General features: G+C 42.7%; 1 protein-coding gene across 1 annotated transcript in view; it reads left to right on the top strand.

Annotated features, from left to right (window-relative positions):
• The window catches only part of Nek10 (NIMA related kinase 10), a 180,826-nt gene that overhangs the window by 41,984 nt on the left and 120,108 nt on the right, over positions 1 to 18,734 (top strand). Inside the window, exons 13-22 of the mRNA XM_051140001.1 lie at positions 62 to 201; positions 1,197 to 1,258; positions 4,965 to 5,042; positions 8,141 to 8,205; positions 9,558 to 9,660; positions 9,745 to 9,873; positions 10,648 to 10,785; positions 12,952 to 12,997; positions 14,957 to 15,078; positions 15,197 to 15,299. Of these exons, the coding sequence (XP_050995958.1) occupies positions 62 to 201; positions 1,197 to 1,258; positions 4,965 to 5,042; positions 8,141 to 8,205; positions 9,558 to 9,660; positions 9,745 to 9,873; positions 10,648 to 10,785; positions 12,952 to 12,997; positions 14,957 to 15,078; positions 15,197 to 15,299 (986 nt within the window). The remainder of the gene's footprint in view (positions 1 to 61; positions 202 to 1,196; positions 1,259 to 4,964; positions 5,043 to 8,140; positions 8,206 to 9,557; positions 9,661 to 9,744; positions 9,874 to 10,647; positions 10,786 to 12,951; positions 12,998 to 14,956; positions 15,079 to 15,196; positions 15,300 to 18,734) is intronic.

The raw sequence follows: 18,734 nt of genomic DNA on the forward strand, positions 1-18,734 counted from the left end.
TGTGTTTGAGGTACAGAAAAAAAGAGAAAACATGGCCTGAGCAGTAATGTTCCTTTTATAGAGACAGGAATTTTGTTTCTGATCGTTCGTCCATTGGAAGCCTGTCCAGTGCAAATGCCGCAGGACGAATCCAGCAGCTTCATCTGTCAGAAGATTTAAGCCCTGGGGAAATACAGGAAAATACCATCTCTCTCCAAGCAGGTACCTGCCTCATGCTACTGGATTTGTTGCGTAACACTGCATTCGTTATGATGTCATTATTCCTTGTTACAGCATTAGCATAGTGGTGTTGAGTGTACACAGTTTGCAGCATTCCAAACGTGTGACGGTAAATCCATGTGAACGCCAGAGTCTTCTCAGTACAGGTGCTGGGCTGGCAGGTTAATGGCACCGCAGATGTGATCACTGCTAAGGCTGTATTCCAGCACACAGCTTGACCTGGGCCAGGACCTACAGGTTTCTTGAGTGTCCTATTTAGTGTAAATGCCCCACCTCACAAGAGGCCACAGAGTCTCCTTCCTCAGACCGGCTCCAAGGAGACTAGAGAGATGATAGCTGTGTGATGGGCTTTTGAATGCAAGTGAAAGCTGAGCTGAATATGCTTTTTTTTTTTTTTTTTTGTAGAGCTTCCTCTAGCATGCACCTGTTAGGCTCAGTAGAGCAGCCATGCTGTGTGGGTGCTTCTGGTCAGCCTGGACCCTGGAGCAGCCTGGGAAGGGCCAGAAAGGGGTCAGCGGAGCTTGGGGGGGGGGGACACTGAGACATGGAGCAGGTATGGCAAAGCATCCAAGTTGAAAGACAACGGGTTCAAGACAGGCTTGCTTCCTTCATAGCTATTTCTTTCTGGTGAATAGAGGAAAAGTTTTCTCAGAGACACATGAGACACATGAGGCGATGTGTGGTGGTGTTCAGCAAAGCACACCGTGGAAGGGCTCAGTTGGAGGAATTGTGTCTTGGTGTATAGTGCCACCAGAGGCAGCCAGGGAACAGGAAGGGCTCTGCTCAGCACTCCTGGCCCCTGATGACTGGCAGTCTGTCACCCTCTTCGATACTGTAGAACACAGTCTGATCACCAGGATTTGGGGGCTGTATTGAAAGCAGTCATTCACTTACCCACCAGTTTATTATATTACTGATAAGTGCTGAGCAAACGATGGGTACTGGGGGTCATGATGTGTTTGATTGCTCCCTCCTAGCTTGCTGTGCTGCCCTCACCGAGCTGGCCCTCAATGACACCAATGCCCACCAAGTGGTTCAGGTAAGACCATCATGACCAGTCCTCTTAGGTTGTAGTTCATATTCCAAAATATTGGTCTGAGGACCCATCATGTAATGTAGAAAATATTTTACCATTTCTTATTTAGCTTATAGAATTTCAGTTTATAATTTCCTCCTTTCCTCCATTAGCTCAGTTGAATTATGCTCTAGTTTTTTCTCCTGTTGTGATAACACACACGCTAAAAACAGCTTCAGAGAGGAAAGGTTTGTTTGGCGTACACTTCCAGGTAACAGTCCATCATTGATGGAAGTCAGGGCAGGTAGTCAAGGCAGGAACCTGAGGCAGGAATGGAAGTGGAGGTCATGGAAGAGTTCTGCTTATTGACTTGGCTCCCTCTGGTGTGCGCATAGCCTGCCTTCTTTTATAACCTGGAACCATCTGCCTTGGCATGGCACTTTCCACAGGGCACCCAACCCTCCTAAATCAGTTAACAATCAAGACTATGTGCCATACACATGCAAGGCAGGCCAATTGAGGCAATTCCCTCAGATAACTCTGGGCTCTGTCACCCTGGTAGCTGAAGCTAAATAGAACCTAGAAAGGGCTGGCTAAGGCTGGCTGGTGTTGCTATCCCTCCCTTCCTCACTTGCAGTCCATTTCATCTGGATTCTTGTTGGGGTAACTCTCTGTTGATGAGTTTTACAGAGGAAAAGATTAATAGCTGCCGCTTCATCTTTGGAATCCATGGTGGAAGTGGGGATGCGATCAAGCCACGGGCAGCATGGCCGGTGTTAAAAGGAGCCAGGTTGAACACAGTTCCTGTTGTCATGGCTTGCTGGCATCACTTCCAGAAAAAAAAAAGTGGTCCCACCTCTCATGAGTTTCTCATGAATAAAACAGAATTGTAAAGTAACCTATAGGGAAGCCATAGCTATAAATGTTAGATTCAACAAGGTAGATACGATGTCCAAACCAACATGCATTCAGAGTTGGAAGAAAGCCGCAACAGGCTTCCACGTTTTTTTTTTGTTTTGTTTTGTTTTGTTTTCTGAGTGGTTGAACAAATTTATGCACATATATGGGTTTCAGCAAAATGGTGATGGAAAAAATCAACAATATCACTCACAAATATTAAGCCTGAAAACTATAAGAAAGTATTGAACAGCGTTTTGGACTGGCAAACTCGACTTGTCAAGTTTCAAATAAAACAATGATTAAATATAAGATCTAAAACACCTTCAGAATGAAAATGAGAAGAAATGGCTTTCTTCAGTTCATTGATGGAAATTAACTTCTTATTATCTGAGGTGTCAGACTTTAACAACATCTCAAAATGCTTACATGAAACCGTGTCATTACATAGGTAGTACCTGGATCTTTGGAATTTTTAATTTTTTAATACTGAATGTCAGAAAAGGCAACTCAAGGCTTATGAATGTAAATTTCTTCTACTTCATACTAACATACACAAATATAGATTTGCAGAACAAAGCTATTGATCTTCCTCTCATTCTTTTTTTTTTTCCATTAAAAAAAATTTCTTATTGACTTTACATCCCAGGCATAGCCCCCTCCTCCCTTCTCTTCTTCCAGGTCCTGTTTTCCCTCCCCTGTTCCTCAGAGAAGGGGACTCCCCCCCAACCCACACCAGCTTATCAAGCCTCGTCAGGACTGAACACATCCTCTTCCCCTGTGCCTTGGGGAGGCAGTCTCATCAGGGGGAAGTGATCGAAATGCAGACAAAAGAGTCCATGTCAGAGGCAGCCCCCACTCCCCTTACTAGTGCACCCACATGAAGCCTGAGCAATCTGTCAGCTCCATCTATGTAGGGGGCCTCGGGCCACTCTGTGTATGGTTCTTTGTTGGTGCTTCAGACTCCACTGCCCCCTCTGCGCCCTGGTTATTTGGCTCTGTTGGTCTTCTTGTGGAGCTCTTGTTACCTCTAGGTCCTTTTATCCCCCCCCCCCTTTTTCACAAGAGTCCCTATGCTTTGCGCAATGTCTGGCTGTGAGTTCAGCATCTATCTCGAATGCTGCTGGGTAGAGCCTCTCAGAGGACGGCTCTGCTAGGCTCCTGTCTGCAAGCATAGCACAGTGTCATTAATAGTGTCAGGAGTTGGCGTCTTATACTATAGAGCAATAGTAATAAAAACTGCATGGTACTGGCATTGAAATAGACTGGTTGAGCAGTGGAATCGAATTGAAGACCCAGAAATAAACCCAAACACCTATGGACACTTGATTTTTGACAAAGGAGCCAGAACCATACCATTGAAAAAAGACAGCGTGTACAACAAATGGTGCTGGTCTAACTTGATGTCTATATGTATAAAAATGCAAATAGAACTTTATTTATCATACTGCACAAAACTATATTCCAAAGAGTCCATTGGTACCTTTTCCTATAGCTTTTATTAGGCGCCTTCATGAAAGTGCCCTGAGTTCTCAAAACTGAAATTGGCCATGTTGCATTCTCTTTTCTATAGATGGCTGTTCAAGAATGGTTTGATTGTTTGGGAGATAAAATATCTTTTTAGTCTGACAATACTACTTGCTGTTAGGTTCCTTCTAAATGTTTCTTTAGTCATCCCGGAGATACAGGAACTTCAAAAGGCCACTGATCTGATGAGTCCTGGGAAGCTTCTGCTCCACCATTCTGTCCTTACAGCCATGTGCGTATCGCCATCTTGCCTCATGGTGACTCTTTCATTTGCTGCTTCCGAGGCTTCCAGTTTTTGTCACCTCCATGTGTGTGTCAGGGCACACCCAAAACAGTGCGGTTTCTAGTTAACTTGATTTCTTTAGCAAGTTTGTCTTTTTCAGTTTTCCTTTTATTAAAAATTCTTATTTTTTTTTAAATAATGGTTAATCTCTGGGTATTCTCTAGTTACCAAACTAAAAAGGGATGTAGTTTGAATTTGGTAGTTTTGGAATGTATGCGTGCCTGTGTTTCATGTGCCTGTTCATCTACATGTGTGGGTGCACACACATGTGTATGCAGAGGCCAGAGGTAGCATTCATTAGAAGATGTCCACTTCTGAAAAAAAATAAGATTAAAAAATAATGCATGCATTTGTATGCCCGTGGGGCTGTGCACAGGACAGAAGGGGACCTTGGCTTCCTGGAGTTGGAGTTACAAGTGGTTGTGAGTCATCATTGTCGGGGCTTGGGACCAAACTCTGGTCCTCTGCAGGAACAGTGTGTGCTTTTAATTGCTAGTTGACTCTCCATCATCCAGCCTTGTCCGAGACAGGGTGTTTCGCTGGCACAGAGCACACTGGTGTGGCTACACTGGCGACCAGTGGTCCACAGGGGGCCCCTGCCTCTGCCTGCTCAGCACTGGGAGTACAATGGAGCCCCCTCTCCCAGCCTCCCATTGTTTGTTCATCTTCAGGTTTGGGGCCTGAACTCAGGTCCTCATGCTTGTGCGGCATCTCTGACTGCACTACCATCCCAGCCCATTGCTTGAAGATAAAGATGCTTGAGTTCCTTTATTCTGTTGGTCCATAGTCTCCATGCTTTGATTTAATAATATTAAAATCACCTCAAATTTATGTAGCTCACTTTATAATGTTATTATAATCCTGCCTTGAAAAAGTTATGGGTGTTTGTAATCTTTGGCACTTAAAAGTATTGCATGGATGCTTTTAGTATTGTTCTTACTGTTTGTTTCTGCTATTGTGAGGCCATTTTACTGTTTCTGAATGCTTGCCTCTCTCTGACATATGACCTCTTTATTTTTCCAGGAAAATGGTGTATATACAATAGCAAAATTAATTTTGCCAAATAAACAAAAGAATGCAGCAAAAACTAATCTACTACAGGTAATAAGACCTTCTGCAGCTTTCTCTCAGGCCACTGAAATCTGGGAGACTTTGATAAAATCGCGTGTACCTTTTGGGATTGTTTAGTTTACCACTGGGTCCTGTGCTGGTGATGAGGGAATGTGCTTGGAGAAGGAGTGTGTGTGAGAACCAAACTCCAAAATACCCCACACCTCCTTCATGTGTGACATAGGCGGCTTATTCAGTGGCTTCTCTGTTCATCAATTGGCTGTACTTAAAAAAAAAACAAAACATTTTTTTTATACTCCAGAATATACAACAATGCAAAAATGGTTGTCATCTTTAAACATGGACCATGGTCACCAATGTTTGGCTTTGAAAAGGAACACTCAGGAGATGTCTTTGATGGATGAGAAGGGATTTAAAAGGGGATGAGGAGCCTCTGGGCACACCTGCTCTAGGGTAGCTGGGATCCCCACAGGAGGGGTAACCACAGGGTAGAGGTGAGAATTTAGAGTCCATGGGGACAGGTGGGCAGCTGAGGAACTTGGGTGTGTGTCTTGGGACAGCGTGATAAAGGCAAAAAGGAGGCCCACTTATGTAGGCTCCTTTGTGCTTTTCTGAGGAGTGAGCATTAGGGACCGTGTTCCCAGGGACACCAGAATGATAAACAGTCACTTTTGTGGAGCTGCTCTATCATTCTTCCTCGGTCACAAAGGGGAGTAGAACAGCATTGATGGCCAGGGCTTGAGGGGATGGGTGTGTTCAGGCTTGCACAATGCACAGTGCACATGTGTGTGAAGACAGCACGTGCTTCACCAAAATTGTGCACAGTTGCCATGCTTTTATGTATCTGTTCAAAAGGAAGGTCATTCTAAAAGGGGCTCTGATATTGTTATCTAATGCAGTGGCCAAATCTTGCGGAGCCTCTTGGTCCTACTGTGTGCAGTCAGGCAAGGGCTTTGGAGATCTACCATTGAGAACACGTGCTGGGCTTTCTCTAGTGCATACAGTCTAGTGCATGCAGATACACATCACTGCCCTGCCCTGCACAGCACAGGCTGTCAGCTGTCACACACAGGAGCTTTGTTAAGGAGATTCTAAAACTCCAGCTGGAAAGGGTTCCAAGGAGTACAGTTCTGCAAGCTCTCTTGTCTCTGCCAGTTTCCCCAGGCCCCTTCATGTTCCTTTGTTCTCTGTCAGAATCTGGGCAGCCTTCGTTTGGGCCTTCTGTGTTCAGATCATCAGTTCTATGAGATGATCCCCGATCTTCAATTCAGCAGACCACAATCACTCCACTGGTGATTTTGACACACATGTACCTGCTTCCTGGCTTGCCTCCTCTCCCCGGTCCCTGGTCCCTCCCCTTCTGTCCTAGTTAGGGTTTATATTACGTTGGGGAAACACCATGACCAAAAGCAGCTTGGGAAGAAAAGGCTTTCACTTTCACGTTGTAGTCTGTCACTGAGAAAGTCAGGACAGGAACCCAAAACCGGGCAGGAACCTGGAGGCAGGAGCTGATGCAGAGGCCATGGAGGGGTGCTGCTTACTAGCTTGCTCATTATGCCTGGCTCAGCCTGATTTCCTATCTATAGAACTGAGGATCACCAGCCTAGGAACAGCACCACCCACAATGGGCTGGGCCCTCCCTCATCAATCACCTATGAAGAAAATAACCTACAGCTGGGTCTTATGGAGACATTTTCTCAATTGAGAGTCCCTTTTTTCAGATGACTGTTGGGGCTATTTTTATAAAATTCTGTTTGTTTCTCTCTTAACCAGGCTGTCACACAAATAACTGGTACTATTTTATATTTGTTTAATAAGGTTTTCCAGTACAATCTTAATCACTTTAAATCTGTTCTTAACCTTCTGTGCTATTCTGACTTCATCTTTGCCAAAATCCCCAAGTTACTTGCCTTTTAGTTCTTCCGTTGCCCAGCTGAATCTTCTTCATCTCTCCTGCACCTCTGCCCATGGCTGAATCCCCTATTTACTCTTCTAACTCTTCCTCTTCTGGCTGGTAGGAAGTCCAGTCCTATTCTCTTGCCTGCTGAGCAATTGGCTGTAAGTTTCTTTATTGGCATACAAGGGGACAGCTGGGGAGCAGAGTTTATACAGCACTGAGACAGGAGATTCTCAGAACAAGGCTTGTAACCAGATATGGGCAAGGGTACAGACATCAGCATTTGAATTATACAAAAGCCTTATGCCTACAGATGACTCTAGCTTTTGCCATATAGCTAACCGAGACACCTCACCTCCTTCTTTTCTCTGTTGTACTCTCTTCTCCACTCCTCTTTTTTCCACATCCTCCTTCTTCCTCCTTCCCTCTTTCTCTTTCTCCCCTGAAGAGCACTAGAAGTTCATTTTTTCTTTATATATAACATATACAATAACATTTACTTACTTGTGTGTGATCATGTGTGTGTAAGCAATTGTGCCATGGAGCACGCATGGGTGCCCAAGAACAACGTGTGGGCATTAGCTCTCTTGTTCCACCACATGGGGTCTGGGGATCAAACTCAGGTCATTAGATTTGGCCTCAAATACCTTTACCCACTGAGCCATCTTGCTGGTCCCAGAAATTTGTTTTTTTCTCAATAAAGCACTCAGGCCTCTTTCCGAGTCATCTAACGATAGACAGTCAATAATTCTCATTGGAGAATGACTAAGAATTGTATTCAGGAGACCAATCTGTCATACCTGTTTCTGGTTTTGTGTGACCTATTTTCTAGTGGTTACTCTCTCACAGAAACCATATGAACAGTGAGGTGTTCATAGCAGCTAGCTGGGAGTGAGACTTGAGTTCCTGGAAGTCTTTGGGTGTTTGGCTTCCTTGGCCAAGAAATGTTATTTCTTATCTCTCTGCTCATTTTGTACTTTCTAGAAAGGAATTAATGGGAAGTGTGGAGGAAGCAGGGCCACATCTCCAGCATGCTGCAGCATTGGCAGGGCAGACAGGAGAGGGACCTCCGGGTTGCTAGGAGCTCTTTCTGTTTATGAGCTTAGCCTGCAGCTTAGGCCAGCCACTCATCGGGAAGCCTCCGTGATGTCTACTTCCTGGTAGCTCGGTCCTGGCAATGTTTTCATTTGCTCTCTGCCCTTTCCAAATCATGCTCTCTTTCCTTTCCTAGTGTTACGCTTTCAGAGCCCTGAGGTTTCTCTTCAGTATGGAAAGGAACAGGCCGCTCTTTAAAAGGTATGAGTTTGGAGTGATGTGGGTGAAGATTAAACTGAGGCTCTGGTTAGGCCCGCCTACGTTCACACTGCAGCCTTCCCAGACTCCACAGATTTCACAGCTTCTGCAGCCACGTCACAGGCCACATGACTGACCACTGGCTGTATTAGCACAACTCCGCCCAGACCTTGTAACTGCCGAGCCTCTGGTGTTAACTAAAGCTATAAACATCTTGAATGGATAGACTCAAAATACATACTTGTGTTTGACCACTCAGCCCAAAGTTACTCTGGTCATTTCCCTTTAAAACAACCAAGAGTTTGTTTAGATGCCCCTGGTAGGCTGGGAACCAGGGCTGGGCCAGAGGTGAGTTGACGAGTATGGTGGGAACACAGGCCTCAGGGAGCAGACACATCACACACATGGGGCATGCACACCCTTTGGACAAAATCCAGGTTCACAACCTCACCGGAATTTTATTGATGAGCGAAGTCTGGCCATCATATCAAATCCTTGGTTGAGAAAGTGTGGATCACTCTTTATTGTTGCTTTATTTTCATATGATATATGAATTTATGGGGAAAGAAAAGAAAATTATTTATTATAAACTTTCATTTCATGGTCCAAAACCATCCATTTTAACAAGCTCAAACAGTTTTTAAAAAGATTTATTATGTATACAGTATGCATCAGATCCCATTATAGATGATTGTGAGCTACCATGCGGTTGCTGGAAATTGAACTCAAGACCTCTGGAAGACCAGTCAGTGCTCTTAACCTCTGAGCCATCTCTCCAGCTCAACAAGCTCAAACATTTTAAGAGGCCATTGAAGCTAGTACTTTGTAAATGCATAATTCTCTCCAGTTTTTTTAGTACTAGTATTTTATTTTCAAAACACGTTTAAAAATTAAAAGAACATTTACATCCTGGAGTTAAGTTAGGACTGTAACAAATGACTTGCTCTAAGTGTTAAGCCTTTAGTTAACATCCAACGAGCATCCTCTTTAAATATTGTTATTGTTTGTATTCCCAAGTAGATTGCAAACAGGGCCTTAGTATAGTCTGTTTCAGCTACCATGTCTCTTACTACCATAGAAACAAACACTGTGAGAGCCACGCCTCCCCGTCCTAAGTGTGAAGTGCAGTGCAGGTAACTGCAGCAGTTACTTGGTCAGTGCATTCTGAGAACATCGCTTACTCTGCAGGAACTACAGCAACAGAATAAATTTGCATGATAAGCTAGAGCGCAATATTTCTTTACTCTGCTGATAACCTAATGAGGTTGGGTTAGTGGTGAGTGAGCTGCATCCAAAGGGGAAGCAATGGCTCCCTGTCCCCACGCTCCGCATTAAGTGTGTGTGCTTCTCTGTAGACTGTTCCCCACTGACCTGTTTGAGACCTTCATCGACATAGGACATTACGTTCGTGATATCAGTGCTTATGAGGACTTGGTAGCACAGTTGAATTTACTCTTGGTAAGTCTTGAGTTTCCAGTATTTGGGCAGGCTGCTCTGTGGACAGCATCACAGCAACCTTTTTTCCTTTTATGACTCGGGTAGGAAGATGAACTGAGGCAAATTGCTGAGAATATTGAGAGCATCAATCAGAAGAAGGCACCGTTGAAATACATAGGCGACTATGCTGTGTTGGATCATCTTGGAAGTGGAGCTTTTGGCTGTGTGTATAAGGTGATTCTGCTCTGAAAAATAATAGTTCTCATATTTAAAAAACAAACTCGAAATTACACTTGGATGTCCACACTTTTTTTTTTTTTTTTTAAAGAAATCTGTTTTTAAAAGATTTATTATTTATTTATACAGTATTCTGCCTGTATGTACACCTACATGCCAGAAGAGGGCACCAGATATCTCTATAGACAGTTGTGAGCCAACATGTGGTTGCCAGGGAGTTGAGGTCAGGACCTTTGGAAGGAAAGTCAGTGCTCTTAACCTCTGAGCCATTTTCCCAGGTCTCCACACTCATTTTATTTTTATTTATTTATTTATTTGTTTGTTTTTTCCCCACACTCATTTTAAATGGACTTCTTGTCATTGAGAACTAGTGAATAAATAGAAATAAAAATGAGAATGATTGTTTTTGTCCAATAGAGAATGGTAACTATGTGGGTATTGCCTTGGCTCTCAGCTCTAGTAACTGCTCACTGACTGAGGCAGGGCGTCTTTCAACTATCATCACAATAGCTTAGCTTGTCCCAGTGATACAACATAGTCTATAAATTTACACCAGTGTTTCTGCACCTGCACAGGGGAATCCTACTGAGGACTGCAGTGGAGACCAGCCCAGAAGATAACAGATTTCTGAGCTCAGCTTAGCATAAATGCATCCAGAATCTCATGCTGTGGCTTGGTTAGCATGTGATTTTGTTATTCTAGTTAATCTGTCTTTCTCTTACCCTCAGTTCTCATCAGAGTATTTAATTAATCCCCCACCCCTTATTTTAGGTTAGAAAGCGTAGTGGTCAACATCTTCTAGCAATGAAGGAGGTCAATTTACATAACCCAGCATTTGGAAAGGATAAGAAAGACCGAGACAGCAGTGTGAAGAACATCGTTTCTGAATTAACAATAATTAAGGAGCAGGTAAATATGTGCCTTATTTCTGAGATGCCTCTGACATAAATGTCACCAAAGCTGACCTCTTCTGCTGTACTTCTCCATGCTGTTTATAAACCAGTTCAGTGTGAAATGCTGGACATTGGTGCAGTGATATTTTTACTAGTGTTTTTCCTAGAGCTTGTTATTGAGCCATGGAAACTCTTCGGAGTTTATAGCAGGGCCTTGGATGCAAAACAATTGAGCTTACAAGCCAGAGCACACCATGTATGAGAAGCCCTTCTGTCTTCATTGTGAGCATCGTCAGTGCTTAGCTACTGAGCTTGGGCACAGGACTAGGAAAAAGACACCCCAAAGTCAGTGCTTAGCTACTGAGCTAGGGCACAGGACTAGGAAAAAGACACCCCAAAGTCAGTGCTTAGCTACTGAGCTAGGGCACAGGACTAGGAAAAAGGCACCCCAAAGTCAGTGCTTAGCTACTGAGCTAGTGCACGGGACTAGGAAAAAGACACCCCAAAGTCAGTGCTTAGCTACTGAGCTAGGGCACAGGACTAGGAGAAAGACACCCCCTACTCTATTCGAGTAAATTCAAACTGCTGACACTCCTCAACTCTGGCTTATTAGATTTAAAATGTGGGTTCTGTGTCCTTTTTCTCTACTAGACCAGGCTTGTGTAGTCCAGGCTGGTCTCAAGCTTGCTTTGCCACCGGGGTTGACCTTGAGCTCCCCCTCCTTCTGGCTACCTGACCTAAAGTGCTGGGATTAAAGGTGTGCCCTGCTATCCTCAGGGTTAGTTTTATTAGCATCAGCAGTGTATGCTGGTGGGATATGACAGCTCAATGAGCTATTATTATGAAGGATTATTTGAGGGAAAAAGAACACAGAAGAGAAGCAGGATTTATTTTGTGATCTAAGAACATGCTGGTTTCTTTCCCAGCTTTCCTTATTTGTGCATTTTCTTTTTCTAAGCCCCAGAAAACTCCGAGGCTCACTGTTCTCAGATTTCTACAGTCACATTTGCATGGTGTCTGGGTTGAAGCATAAGGGACAGCACACATGTGGTCTTTATTCATTGAGACCATCTATTGTTTCAATTAGGTCCCAAAGCTGGATGTGCCCTTGCTCATGAGCTAGGGCTTGGGGTCACGATATATATATACCACTAATTTGTTCCTAACAAAAAGTATCCAGAGGAGGCCAATGAGGATGCCTCCACTTAGACTTTGAGGTCATTGAAGGTTATATACTTGCTCCCTCACTGTGGAAGCAAGCCACCTGAACCTAAAAGAAGGAAGTCATGGATTAAAAGAATGTTAGGAATGGGGCTGGAAGGGGAGATCCTATTTGTGAAAGGGATGACAATGAACCCACAGTACCACAGAGCCTTGGAACTACCAGGCATACAGAAGTGGCTTCACGCTACAGTGAGTCACCTTTCTTACATATAGCAGTCTCCAAGAGAGAGGGATGCATTGGTGTTATTTTCTGTTCCATGCATCTTGGTGACACTGTCATATCCCAGGTGGGAAGAAGAGCAGGATGGGGCACGCCCAGGGTTGAAGGCTTACATGCAGTCTGCAGGCTCCTTTCGCGTACCCTGGTATGAGCTAAGGGACAGGCCCACTCCTGGCTGTATGAGAGGCTGGCTGATAGATGTCGCCTCTGCCTGGAAAGCCACATCCAGCTATTCTGCCTCTACTGGCTGTGAGCCTGCTGGGTGTTTGTGGGTAGCAGCTAGCTGGGCCCTCCTCAAAGGGGCACACAGAGGCATACACCACTTATAAACATAATGGCCATGTTTCTAAAATGAGACACTTTCCCCAGAAACCACATATAAATAAATAGTTGCAGACATTTTACATCCGTTTTCTCTTTTTGACAGGTTCTCCCTGCATGTGTAGTTGAGGCGCGACATTACGGCAGGGCATACTATGTGCATCGATAAGGAACTGTTTAGTTCTAAAATTCTCCACGTTAGGAAGTGCAGTAGCTTCCAGCCTCATTCTCCAAGGCATGGAGGACACTGACATCTTCATTAACTTAAAAGCAATATACTTTAAAAAGTCATCAAACCTTAAATGTTAGCTGACAGTTTTAGTCTTAGACATAACTGCAGTTTACAAAATCTAGTAATCAAGAAAAAAAATCTTGTGTTTCAAAACAGTCTGATAAATGTTAATTATTTTCTTACAGCTTTATCATCCCAACGTTGTACGTTATTATAAAACATTTTTGGAAAGTAAGTATGAATTGTGCTTCTGATTAAGGAAACATCTTTGTTACTTACATACACTTTATTATATTGTCAGAAAGTAAATGTATTCAATTATTTTCTTTACACTTTTATTAACAAACAATGACAAGCATTGCTTTCTTAGGCAGCAAAATAATTTTATAAGTGATGATCTGAAAGTAGTTAAAATACTTTGATCCCCATCATATAGAAACATAATGTGAATGAACAAAAAAAAATTAAATTACTGTACAAAAAAGGGCTGGCTAGGATTGAGAGAGAAAGGAACTAAAGAATGATGTTTTCTGCTTTGCGAGCTCACAGCAGCTTGTGTTGTGTCTAGTGACATTTTTCCACCTCCAAATAAAAAAAAAAGGATTGGGCTCTGCCTTCTAGATTTTTTTCTCACAAAATTCAGTAGGTGCCACCAGGTGGCGACAGAGTCCCGGCTGAGCCTGCAGGCCTGCAGGCTTGTTTCCTGCCAGTAGGATGGAGACAAAGCCAGGTAATCATTTGTTTATAAGTGTTTATAAGTGAAGTAAGCATTGAACTTAATGATCAGTAACACGGAATACTAACATATTTCTGCGTGCAGGAAGATTGGCAGCAAGACAGGTGGTAGTTGTGGGGCTCACTTGCTGCCAAATTTACCAGCACTAATATTAAGAAACCTTTCTAAACTAGGCATTATGGTGTACACCTTTAATCCCAGTACACTTGGAGGCAGAGACAGGCTCTGTGTGGTGGAGGCCAGTGTGGTCTACATAGTGAGTTCCAAGACAGCCAGGGCTCTAGAGACCCTGTCTCAAAAGAAAACAAAAAAAAACACCACTGTGCATGGTAGAGCATCTGTTATGGTTTTACCCATTTCCCTTCTCTCGATGAATTAGACAGTCCTTAATACTAGTTTAATTTCCTGTAATTAAAGCCATCATTGGTAGCCCCTGACTTATACTGAAGAGATAAGTATAACTCATCACAAAACCAAAACACTTAAAAAACCTGACAGCTTCCGAGATGAATTGGAGGTAACTTAAAATATGTAAAATGTGATTAGCAGGTTATAAGCTACAATGAAGGAGACTATTAAGTGAGAAAATGAAAATAAAGCTGTAACTAAGCATAGTGCAGACAATACGTATTTCTTGGAATTGTGAGGCTTTGGAGCTGTAAATGTCTGCAAGAAAGATAGTAACTAACAGAATGGATCCCCATTGGGCAACCCCATGGGAACCAACAGGAAGAGTAGTCGTATGTAGGCATTCCTCCTGCTGCAGTGTAAGACTGTGGCAAAGCCAGCTGCATGGCAGCATGGGAGGTGTCTGTCCTTTGCAGATACATTGTGTATGTATAACAGACAGTCAGAAAAGGCACATGCCACATACCACTGATAATAGTTCAAGTTGGCTTTAGAAGAGGGTATGAAAAAAAAAAAGGACCCAGAATTGGAACCCCCAGCTCGAGGGGTCCTGTTATGGGTGGAGTTTTCGTCTGTATCCTTGCAACGTCATACATGATCCTAGGCTAAGTTTCTATGATGTAATCTATGTGACTGTACGGAATGCAGTTTATAATGCAGTTTTCTGAGTGTCTTAAATGATCTGAGGAGCTAAGAGGCAGTGCCCATGACATGGGACAGCTGGCTTGTTGTCTTTGGCACCTTCTAGCCATTCCATGGCGTGCCCAGAAAATGATTATATTTGCCAGAGTGGGTGGTGGTGGTGGTGGTGGCAGTGGTGTAGGTGGCGGTGGGGGTGGTAAGGCTGGAGCCAGGGAAGTTGCTGCTGGCCTGTGAGGGCCCCAATGCCAGCTCTGTGCTCTGCTACAGTTCACTGGTTCCTGCCACTAAGTTTTTAGTTTTATGCTCCACACACTCTTTGGAAAACATGGGCTACAATCTCGGAAGGTTTACCAGGCTTCTTCATTAACTTTAAATTTCTGTGACCCTTTTGTGCTTCTGCACAGATGACAGATTGTATATCGTTATGGAGCTGATCGAAGGAGCCCCTCTCGGAGAGCACTTTAGTTCTTTGAAGGAAAAACAGCACCATTTCACTGAAGAAAGACTGTGGAAAATCTTTATACAGGTACCCTTCTCCCTTCATGGAGAATTTCATTATATAGCAAAGTTCTGGGTTGCCTTAGAGATGCACCATTGGTCGCATACACAACGTGAATCAAACTTGCTTTCATTCTTATTTCAAGCTCTGCTTAGCTCTTCGGTACCTACACAAGGAGAAGAGGATTGTCCACAGAGATCTGACACCAAACAACATTATGCTGGGAGATAAGGACAAAGTGACAGTTAGTAAGTATAAAAGTCTTCAACTTTTTAACGGAAGAATTTCTCAATATTAGTCCAGAGTAGGCCCACACTTCAGAGCAGTCATTTATGGCCAGTAGAACCTTTGGCGTGGATGGAAATGTTGTCTCTGAGTTGTCCAGTGAAGTAGGCCCTGACCATGTGATACCTCTGAACAAGGGGGATGTGGCCTGTGTGGCTGAGGCAGTGACCTTTGAGACTTTATTAAATTTTGCACTGGGTGTAGGGGTGCACACCTGTAACCCAGCCCTTGAAAGGTGGAGGCAGGTGGATCTGAAGTTCAAGGCCGACTTCAGCTATATAGTATGTTTAAGGCTAGCCTGTGCCAGATGACACCCTTTATCAAGAAAGCAAAACGAAACAAGACCAAAATGCTTTTGTTAAATTTTAATTACTTTCCATATCCATGAGAGAGTAGTGCTTACACAATATTGGGTAGCTCCAATACTCTTCCAAATCACTGTTTTGCTCACATGAGAGAATATGGTACTCTTAGGATGCTTCTGTGTTTAATTTAATTCCCCAATTAATGCTTCCTGAGTGTTTTCTTTCTACCTCATGAACAGAAGCTTTTGTAATTAAGCACATTGCTTTGAACCACTTTATCGCAGTCTGTCTTACAGGGGACAGACTTGCAGGCCTATGAAAGGATACCCATTTGTATCCGTTGACATAGATTGTTTGTTTGGTCTTTTCGCACAACAGTAGATCAAATTCCATTAATTAAGACAAGGTGTGGTGGCATACACCTTTAATCCCAGCACTTGGGAGGCAGAGGCAGGTGGGTTCTTTGAACCTGAGGCAAACCAGGCCTAGGCAGACCCTGTCTCCAAAATAATAAATGAATAAATTAAAAAATTCCCCTAAGTTAGAAGGTTTATTTTTCATCCCTACATTTTTCCAGCTCTCTGTAGCGAACTGCATTTTAGTCTAGTGTGATGTGCTACCTTTCTTTTGCTTTTCCCTTGAATTTTTTTTTTCTTCTTGGTATTTATGATTCATGAGCTACAAGGGAGACTACATAGTTTGACTCTGAGATCCCTACAGCAAAAGAATGCTTGATAACACACTGCTGGGACGTAAGACACTCTCCGTGCTACAGTATGACAATGATACTGTAGGGCACAGCAGGTTCTACAGAAAGGGATGGAAGGGGATGCTTTAAAACACGAAATGAGGCTGGCCATTTGGTATTGGATAGCCAATTGGTATGCTCTTCCCTGGGAAGGCCATTTCTCCCTCTCTGAGAATTCCTCACATGCCAGTAGTTCTTTGTGTGGGTTTGCGGCTTCCCCGCCCCCCCCCCCCCCCCCCCCCCCCCGCCGTTTGCTTTTGGATGACTGTTGTTGCCTTTCTCCAATCATGTTGCCCAGGAGTGAGATTAGACATGTAGCTTCTGACGTTCTTAGGAAACATAGTCTCACAGCAAAATCCCTCGTTTTCTGGCTTTTATGTATTTTTCTGCACCCTCTTCTACAAGGACTCCTGGGCTTTGGGATTGGGCTCTATAACTTGGCATTTTGATTGATTGTGGTTTTCTGTAATGTTACAAGATACAAGTAATGTTATGCAGACTGGTCAGGTTGGGTAGTACCTAAAGATTTAGGAATACATACATATATATATATATATGTATATGTACATATATATGTATTCACATACATGCATGCATGTGACAATACTTAATGAAAAAGAAGAGGCCACGAATTTGAAAGAGAACAAGGAGAAGGGTATATGGAAGGTTTTAGAGGTAAGAAAGGGAAGTGGGGGAGTGATGTAATTATAAATCTCAAGAAATTAAAGAACAATTAACAAAATAAAAAATAAACTAGTGGTGTTAATGTTTTTCATGGTCGTTGCCAGTGGATAGTTTCGGCACCGATTTGAGGCTGCAGCTCTGAGTACTCCACAATGGAAGGGACACTCAACATTTCACTTGCTTTCTGAATATATAATTATTCCCGAGGCTACTCCATAAATGGACACCTTCCATACCCACATTTATTCATAAATCAGGATTGAAATTTATTGGCCAAATTTTAGAAAGTAGGACAGACTTTTAAGAATGAAATATAAGATTCCACACAACAGATATGATATGGAGAAGTTTATTATAGGGGAGGTGTGTGTGTGTGTGTGTGTGTGTGTGTGTGTGTGTGAGAGAGAGAGAGAGAGAGAGAGAGAGAGAGAGAGAGAGAGAGAGAGAGGGAGGGAGGGAGAGAGAGGAGAGAGAGAACAAGAGAGAAGAGAACACAGGAACAAGAGAGGGAGGTAAGAGGTAAGAAAGGGGCAAGAGGGCAAGGGAGAGAAAGGTAAGAGAGAGAGGCATGGTGGGTTTCCCCTTTTTATATAGTGGTCAGCTAGTCCATCTAGTGGCAGGCAGATAAAGATTTCATAGGTTGCTAGGCAGACTGGGGGCAGTATGCTAACACATATTAGTTTAAAAAAAAAACCCTTTAGATAAACCTTCAAGGCAAAATCACTTGGAAACATTTTCAAATCAATGAATTAAGAAATAACAACAACAACAACAATAATAATAAAAAAGGATTAGATCAAACAATGTGAATCTTTATTTTGACAACATTTGCTTAATCACTTGAAATCAACCATAATTGTGTTTATGATAATTTTTTTGTAAATCTTTTTTGCTTTTACTTAATAATTCTTATAATTTATTTCCATTTATCTCAGATTTTAAACTAATTACTATTAATTGGGTATTATTAAAAACTATGAGCTTGAAGTAGATTATGTTATATCCCAGAAAAAATACTAAACTCCTCTTACATACCCATTCAGGTGGTATTTTTTTCTGAGTAACAACTAACTCTACATGTTATTTTCCTGTTGGATTAGCTACGATCATCTCCTTTGGCTGTATACTGAATTTAAATTCTGTTGTAGAAACTTGATTCTTATAAAAACTTTGTTTTTATATTTACACTTTATTTCAAGGCATAAAACAGTGTCACAATGTTAATGAAGTTACTTGGCCCACCTGTTTTCAAATCCTAGTTCTGTGGCTTCAAAAAAGGTTACTTCTGTGGTTTGTTTGTTTGTTTGTTTGTTTCATTTCCTTAGGGTATTGACTTTCTCTGTCAGCCCATCTACCATCCTATCAATATAACTCAGGATTAAACCAATACTCAGTGTTTATACCATTATCACTGTGCGGTTATTACCCAGTACTAATTACCTGTACTTTCTTATAAACCTTCTTTGTTTTCCTTCCAGCGACTGGCTGCCTTCCTTTCTGTTTGTGTTTCTAGTTTTCTATCTCTTCTCAGGCCTTCCATGAGGATTTTGAGCTTTATCTGCACGGTGTTCACAGGGTAGTTCAGGGAAACTTCTAATTTCCTATTCTTGGATACCCTACTTTTGTAGCCACTGTAGCAATGTAGCCTGGACTATTTTTAG

The sequence above is a fragment of the Acomys russatus genome, chromosome 3, assembly GCF_903995435.1.
Source record: "Acomys russatus chromosome 3, mAcoRus1.1, whole genome shotgun sequence".
NCBI classification, from domain to species: Eukaryota; Metazoa; Chordata; class Mammalia; order Rodentia; family Muridae; genus Acomys; species Acomys russatus.